This window comes from Marmota monax, unplaced genomic scaffold, assembly GCF_021218885.2.
Source record: "Marmota monax isolate L192 unplaced genomic scaffold, Marmota_monax_Labrador192_F-V1.1 WCK01_AAM20220418_F8-fsc00040, whole genome shotgun sequence".
Lineage (NCBI taxonomy): Eukaryota > Metazoa > Chordata > Mammalia > Rodentia > Sciuridae > Marmota > Marmota monax.
In genome coordinates, this window is record NW_026692782.1 from 6,199,391 (window position 1) to 6,207,863 (window position 8,473).

Genomic DNA, 8,473 nt, shown 5'->3' on the forward strand with positions numbered 1-8,473 from the left:
TTAACAGATTCTGAGAGGTTTTGAACCAGGTCCTATAAAGAAATAAGGACGCAGAGGTTCAGTAAAAGTGTCTGTGAAAGTACAGATGAGAGATTTCTCAGGCATATTGTAGAAGGAGATCTCACCCAGCTCATAGTCCAGGAAAATGCCAATGCATCTGGCTCTCACATCTAACAGCAGAGGGTCTGGAACAGCTCCTGGAGCTTCATAGCCATCGTTCAGTTGCTGAAGCTTCCAGCATCCCTGCTGGACTGATGGTCGCCTTGCCTTGGTGGACAGAGAGGCTTTGCAGACGCCAATAGCCCACTCAGATCTGTCTCCCACTTCCACCTCCCAGAAATACCTCCCAGAATAGAAAGCTGGAAAACCCAGGACAACCGGGTTGACTGTAAACCTAGATGGAAGATCAGGGACGTTTTGTTTTCTCTTTGTGTGTCGGACACATTTTTTATCCCCAGGGACAATCAGGTTACGGTGGGCTGTTGCAGAGTCTAGAAATATATCTGCTTTGAACTCTCTAATTATTTTCTGCAGAGCAGAATACTGGGGAGGAAATTTGTAAGCTTCCCTCCTTAAATGAATTGAAAAGATTGGTGGGCTGACCTCATTGTCGGACTTCTGGTAGAAATGCTTCATCTGTGACAGCAGTTCCACCTCAGACAACACATTGTGCTCTGTGACCCTGCTTAGTAAACCTTTGAGTGTGGAAGCATAGTTTGAAAATGCTGTGATGTTTTCACTGAGTTTCCGTTCAGTGTCCTTCTCTTCTTCAACTAACCTTGCTAGAGCTGCCTGTTTTCCTTGCTCTAAAAATTGGTTCAGTTGTTCAAATTCAAAGGATAATCTCTGTTTCTGATGTTCCACCTGCTCCCTCAGTTCAAGGCATTTATTGCCTTGAATGCTTATTAATTGTTGAACATCTGCCACTTGCCTCTTCAGGGGCTCAATGTAATTTTCAAGCATTCCCCTGTGATAAGAGGCAGCCTCCTTGATGGGCCTCAGGTAGTGGCCCTGGTGGTCTGGGGGCCCAGCGCAGAGGGAACACAACAGCTCCAGGTCCTCCTCACAAAAAAGGCTCAGGACCTCTTCGTGTTTCTCACACAGGCTCATCTTGCTCTGCCTCTTCCTCTTCCTCCTGCTGAGGTGGAGGAGCTTGGCAGTTTCAATCATCCTTCCCAGCTGGGTGTTGATCTTATAGTGCCCTTCATCACACTGATGGCGACAGACAGGACAACGGTAACCGTCTTGCAGATCTGCCTGGGACTGCTGGATGCAGGAGCGACAGAAGTTGTGCCCACAGTCGATGGTGATCGGGTCCTTCAGGTTATCCAGGCAGATGGGGCACTTGACTTCTTCCTGAAGTCTCATGAGGACTGCTGACCTCTCCATTGGACTGGCTCAAAGTCTGCACTGAGGTGGGCTTTCTTTAGGATTGGCTTTGTGGGTGTACTCCAGCCAGATGGTCTCACTTGAGCCCCCTGGTTCTCACAGCCCCTGAAGTCCCAGCAGGCCCTTGAACTCCAGGTGCCACAGGAAGTCTCTTCCAGCGGCCTGCAGCCAATCACAGCTGCCCTTCCAGCCTTTGTCAGCTCAGAGTTGCTGTACAGGAGAAGAAATTTCACTTAAGCCAAAAAGAACAACAGCAACTTGTTTGTTTCCTTGGGTGGTTTCACCCACTACCATGTTCTGGCAGAACACAGATGGTCCTCACAAATCCCTAGTTCTTCATCTCCATTCCTATTTTTATGCCCACTTGGCACCAATCTCCGTGGCACCTGTACTACCAGTCACCCCAGCTGGAGCTGTGGAAAGGACACAGGCCCCAGACGGACCACACTTGAGCTAGAATGCAGGCTGGGGTACCTCGCTCTGTAACCTGGAGAACTTTATACCCCAAACTTGTGGGGGTTTTTTGCAGGGGGGAGGATTCTGGGAATTGAACCTAAGGCCTCCTGCTTCACACTTTGTAAGCTGGTACTCTATCATAGAACTATATACCCATAGTAGCCCACACTCTGGAAATCAGGTAAATAAGGATCTCACTTTTGCCTTCCAAAAATACAGAGGGCTATAGTAGTACATGCCTGAAATCCCAGCTACTTGGGAGGCTGTGGGAGGAGGAAAACAAATACAAGGCCATCCTTAGCAATTCAGGGAGAACCTCAACAACTTAGCAAGACCCTGTCTCAACTAAAATAAATAAATAATAAATAAATAAATAAATAAAAATGGCCATATTACCAAAAGCACTTTACAGATTCAATGCGATTCCAATCAAAATCCCAATGGCATTCCTCACAGAAATAGAAAAAGCAATTATGAAATTCATCTGGAAAAATAAGAGACCCAGAATAGCTAAAGCAATTCTAAGCAGGAAGAGTGAAACAGGTGGTATCACTATACCAGATCTTAAACTATACTACAGAGCAATAGTAACAAAAACAGCATGGTACTGGCACCAAAACAGGCTGGTAGACCAATGGTAGAGGACACAGAGACCAACCCACAAAATTACAACTACCTTATGTTAGACAAAGGTGCTAAAAGCATGCAGTGGAGAAAAGTTAGCATCTTCAACAAATGGTGCTGGGAGAACTGGAAATCCATATGCAACAAAATGAAATTGAATCCCTTTCTCTCGCCATGCACAAAAGTTAACTCAAAATGGATCAAGGATCTAGGAATCAAACCAGAGACTCTGCGCCTAATAGAAGAAAAAGTTGGCCCTAATTTCCATCACGTGGGGTTAGGCCCCAAGTTCCTTAATAAGACACCTATAGCACAGGAATTAAAATCAAGAATCAACAAATGGGACGAATTCAAACTAAAAAGTTTTTTCTCAGCAAGAGAAATAATGTGAGGTGAATAGGGAGCCTACATCCTGGGAACAAATTTTTACCCCTCACACATCAGATAGAGCTCTAATCTCTAGGGTATATAAAGAACTCAAAAAGTTAAACACCAAAAAAACAAATAACCCAATCAACAAATGGGCCAAGGACTTGAACAGACACTTCTCAGAAGAGGATATACAATCAATCAACAAATACATGAAAAAATGCTCATCATCTCTAGCAATCAGAGAAATGCAAATTAAAACTACTCTAAGATTTCATCTCACTCCAGTCAGAATGGCAGCCATTATGAAGTCAAACAACAACAAGTGCTGGCGAGGATGATGTGGGGAAAAAGGTACACTCATATATTGCTGGTGGGACTGCAAATTGGTGCAGCCAATTTGGAAAGCAGTATGGAGATTGCTTGGAAAGCTGGGAATGGAACCACCATTTGACCCAGCTATTCCTCTTTTTGGAATATACCCCAAAGACCTTAAAACAGTATACTACAGGGACACAGCCACATCAATGTTCATAGCAGCACAATTCACAATAGCTAGACTGTGGAACCAACCTAGATGCCCTTCAATGGAAGAATGGATAAAAATAATGTGGCATTAATACACAATGGAATATTACTCAGCACTAAAAAATAACAAGATCATGGCATTTGCAGGGGAATGGATGGCATTAGAGAAGATTATGCTAAGTGAAGTTAGCCAATCCCCAAAAAACAAATGCTGAATGTCTTCTCTAATGTAAGGGGGGTGACTCAGAACAGGGTAGGGAGGAAGAGCATGAGCAGAAGATAACCTCTAGATAGGGAAAAGAAGTGAGAGGGAAAGAGAGGGAGAAATGGAATTGCATGGAAGATGGAAGGGAACCCTCATCATTACACAAAATACACGTATGATGATGTGAGAAAAAAAAAAACCAATTGTGTCACCTTAGATTGGGTAGAGAGAAGTGATGGGAGGGGAGGGGAGGGGCTGGGGAGATAAGAAGGATAGTAGAATGAAACAGACATTATTACTACTGTATGCATATGTGTGACTGCATGACCAATGTGATTCTGCAACCTGTACACTCAGAAAAATGAAAAATTATATCCCATCTGATTCAAATGTATGCTATGCCAAGGTCATTGTACTGTCATGTGTAACTAATTAAAACAAAAAAAATTTAAAAAATAAAATAAATAAATATTAAGAGCTGGGGATGTAGTTTGGTGGTAAAGTGCCCTGAGTTCAACCCTCTATATCAGTTTGGGTTTTTTTTTTGTACTAGAGATTGAGCCGAGGGGCACTTCACCACTAAGTCACATCCCCAGCCCTTTTTTATTTTATATTTTATTTATAGACAGGGTCTCACTGAGTTGCTTATGGCTTCACTAAATTGCTGAGGCTGGCTTTGAACCCATGATCCTCCTGCCTCAGACTTCCGAGCCGCTAGGATCACAGGCATGCACTATCCCACCCAACAATTTTGGATTTTAAAATAAGCTTGTCTGATGGCTCCAAATTCACATCTACTACAGTTTGTTTCCGTTTTTCATCTTTGCTTCTCTATAGTTGAATGTATTCAACAGAAGACTTATTTACTTGTGAAGTGAAACCCAGAAGGTGGATAGTATTTAAAACATACAAATTGCCAGGCACAGTGGTGCATTCTTGAAATTCCAGAGGCTGAGGCAGGAGGAGGATGAGAGTTCAAAGCCAGCCTCTGCAAAATCAAGGCACTAAGCAACTCAGTGAGACCCTGTCTCTGAATACAAAACAGGGCTGGGGATGTGGCTCAGTGGTAGAGTGCCCCTGAGTTCAATCCCCAGTACCAATAAATAAATAAATAGATAGATAGATAAATAAATAAATAAATAGATAGATAAATAAATAAATAGAAAACGCACAAATACAAATAAATCCTGGGAAAACTTATTTTCAGTATTTTAGGCAAGATGGCACACTCCTGTAATCCCCACAACTCTGAAGGCCAAGGAAGGAAAATTGCAAATTTCAGACAAGCCTCACGAATTTAGTGAGTCTCAAAAATGAGAAAGAATGTAGCTCAGTGGTAAATCACCCCTTGAGTTCAATTCCCATTACCAAAAAGAAACATAAGCAATGTCTAGGGGCTGGGGATATGGCTCAGTTGGTAGAGGGCTCGCCTCACTTGGGCACAGGGCCATGGGTTCAATCCCCAGCACCACTACAAAAAAAAAAAAAAAAAAAAAAAACCATCCTGGCCGAGGTGGGCGGCGCCCTTCCCCTTCACCATGAACAACCTGAAGCACAGCACCGGCACCGGTTCTGGCACAACCCTGGAGGAGGTGCGCTGGTATCCCTCCTCTGATGGCACCCAGCAAGGATGGAAGTATGCCAGTTCTGTTGATTCTTCAGTTGTGGTCGTCAGGAAGTTGGTTCTGGAACTAGGTGGTACTAGGTGGTGGGACCAGAATAGGGCCCTGAGCTTCCCCCGCCCCCTGCGTGCAGCCTGCGCTGCTTCTCTGGAGACTGAATCTTAAGCCTGACTCAGTGAACTGCTTCCTGTGCCTTTCCCTCTTCCTCAGGCTTGTTCCACCCCAAACCCTTCTCTAAGGCCTCCCTGGAGGATTTGAGGGCCTTCTTGCTGGGACATCCAGCAAGACCTGACCTGACCTCCCACTCCAACGTGCTTCTAACCACCCCACCCTCAAGAAAATGAGGCATTTAATTTTGCATGTTTTCTGGCATGAATTAAGACACTTAAATTTGTGTATATGTGAGTCTACAGTTTGTTCTCACGGTCTCCATAGCAACAGGTCGAGCTTATGGTGCCTGGTCCCTCTCTCCACACCAGGCCCCTACACCCACCAGGCTTCAGAGAGGCCTGAGCCCTGTGGCCACTTCTCCCCCGAGGACCCGTGCACCTCACACCCTTCCAGGCTCAGCAACTACCACAGGACATTTGCCTTGTCTTGTCCAATCGCTCCTCTGCTTCCTTCTCAGATGGACCCATAATTATAAGAAAGCCCTCTCCTCTGCCCATCTTGCTGACCTCTCCACAGGGCGCCCTGCCCCCACCACTGCTCCTTGTTCTTGCCAAACCTTAAAATCAACCAAGTATTTTTGTACCCTGTGTACCCTTATGCATCATAAAGGATTTTTCACGTGTGTACCATTAATTATCAAAGAGACCTTATTCGCCTTGTCAAGATAAGTTTAATGCTTAGTTGGAGGCACGAAGAAGAAACGGGTTTCCATTCTTCAGCAGCCAGCCTTTGTATCAGGCGTTGGTTTGAGAAAAATAAAGAAAAAAAAAAAATTGTGCAATTAAAAAAAAAAAAAAAAAAAAAAGGTCTTTTGTCAGCATTGGCTAAATAAACTTCATTCTATTCACAGAATACACATTCTATACAAGACAATAGCAAGCAAAATTTTAAGAAAAGATAGTGACAGTCATACTGATATAGAAAGATGCACACAATACACTGTGGTATGCAAAAGGCAGGCAGGGCTGGGGTTGTAGCTCCATGGCAGGGTGTTTGCTTAGCTGGTCTCTGGTCCTGGGTTTGATCCCCAGCACAAGGAAAAAAAGAAAAAAAGTGGCACATAGGTTGCTGCTTTTTTTCCCCCTTTCTTTTTTTTTTTAACCACTAGGCTACATCCTTAGCCTTTTTTACATTTTATTTTGACACAGGGTCTCACTAAATTGCTTAGGGCCTTGATAAGTTGCTGAGGCTGGCCTTGAACTTGCAGTCCTCCCACTTCAGTCTCCTGAGCTGCTGGAATTACGGCCCTGCACCACCGTGCAGGGCTGATTGAGCCACATTCTCAGCCTTTTTTATTTCGAGACAGGGTCTTCCTAAATTACTTAGGGTCTCCCTAAATTGCTGAGACTGGCCTTGACCTTGTGATCCTGCCTCAGTCACTTGGATTACAGACATGTGCCATGTCTGGCTCCTAATCCAATTTCTAGTCTCAGTATCAGACATGTTCACTTTGTAAAATGTAGTTAAATTTGCCAGTTGTGGTGGCAGAGGACTGTAATCCCAAGGGTTCAACAGGCCCAGGTAAGAGGTTCACAAGTTCAAAGCCAGCCTCAGTAATTTAGCAAGGCCCTGTCTCAAAAAAAATAAATAAAAAGGGTAGAGATGTGGCTCAGTGGTTTTAAGCGCACCTGGGTTCAATCCTAGGTACCAAACAAACAAAAAAACCCTAAAGAGTCTAAGCACCAGGTTTATTGTGAGGTAGGTTAGTTATCATTATGAACAGGTGAGCGCACCAAGAAGAATCTAGGGGCCATAAAACTGAAACTGTGGGGAACCTTATCTAAACAGCTTTGGGAAGTGAGATCTGGAATGCCTAACCTTCCTCAGCTACAGAGAACCTTAATCTCATGAGGGAATTATTACTTAAAATCCCAAGGACTTTAAGAAGGTATCCGAAAAGTAGGGTCTGGTACATCAATACCCACCAGCTACAGCTAATGATAACCTGTCAAGGGGCACTGGGGTTCAGATAAATGCCAACATCATCTCCTGCAACTATGTCACCACCACCTGGGAAACAGAATATCCAGGCTCTCACATAGGAAGTTTCTGAGGGCTATCCAAAGGGTAAAAACCAACAAAGGAGACGGAGAAACCAAGGCAATTACAAAGGACTCAGTTTCCTTAAAGACTCCAGCCCTGAGAGCACCGCCCGCTCCTCTCCGTGCAGTCCGTATGCTGTACAGAACTCTCTCCTTTCACTCTATTAAACTTTGGCTTACTTTTTGCTGTGTCCCTTCAATTCTTTCTGGTGAAGTTTACAGGGATGGGCACCCAATGGCTCCGGTGGCTTCCCTGGCTCAACCCACAGTCCCCCAGATCCGTAACAATATGAGGATCCCCAATGGTTCCAATCCCTCCATTTCCCCTACCTCTAAATACAAACCACCCCTTCCCTGGCACATACTGGAAGAGGATTCTACACGCCTTCAGACCAGCCCCTCTGGGGGTATATTCACACAGACATCAGTCGTCTCCTTTTCTGTCTTCATCCAACAGAGTAGACCGTGGGTTAACTTATCAGTGGCAAGCATCTATCTAGGTAACTTGAACCTTAATAGAGGGCACAGTATTTTGAATAGCCCCGGCTAGGTCTGGCCGTGTGGCTCAGAGGTAGAGCACTGGCCTACCCTGCAGGAGGGCCTGGATTCAGTTCCCAGCACCAAAAAATAAAGAGCTTGATACAGTTGATTCCCTGGAGAGGTGAGTCTCCCTCCTGGCACAGAGCGGGGGATCATGGGTCTTTCTTACTATGCTCCAGCCTCCAGCACCCATATTGTCCCAGCTCTCTGCTTACCTGGAGTCGAAGGCCCCAGAAGGACTGTTTCCCGGTCCTGTAAGAAGCTGTCCACTGGATCTGAAACACCCATTTATACACAAGGAGCTGCGAGGAGGAGTCCACCCAGGATAGACCCAGGCAGTGGGAGGGGCAGGGGAGAGAAGCTGGGGGAGGTTTTCCCTTGTCAAATACTTAAGTGTCCTTGTCTTTTTTTTGAAGGGGGGTTAGTATTAGGGATCCTATCCAGGGCCTTGCCACCACCCAGCCTAAGTATACTTAGTCTTGACCTAAGAGTTTTGGGATCTTCCTGCTAATAACGAAGTAAGGTAA

At 45.0% G+C, this 8,473-nt stretch overlaps 1 protein-coding gene across 1 annotated transcript; it reads right to left on the minus strand.

Annotated features, from left to right (window-relative positions):
- On the minus strand, nucleotides 1–1,389 carry Trim75 (tripartite motif containing 75). Its single transcript, XM_046447744.1, has one exon. The coding sequence runs from the start codon at nucleotides 1,387–1,389 to the stop codon at nucleotides 1–3; it is 1,389 nt and encodes a 462-aa protein (XP_046303700.1).
- Nucleotides 1,390–8,473: the final 7,084 nt, after the last annotated feature.

Bases quoted from the DNA above. Each gene is read 5' to 3' on its own strand.
- Trim75 (XM_046447744.1), bottom strand. From the start codon at position 1,389: ATGGAGAGGTCAGCAGTCCTCATGAGACTTCAGGAAGAAGTCAAGTGC.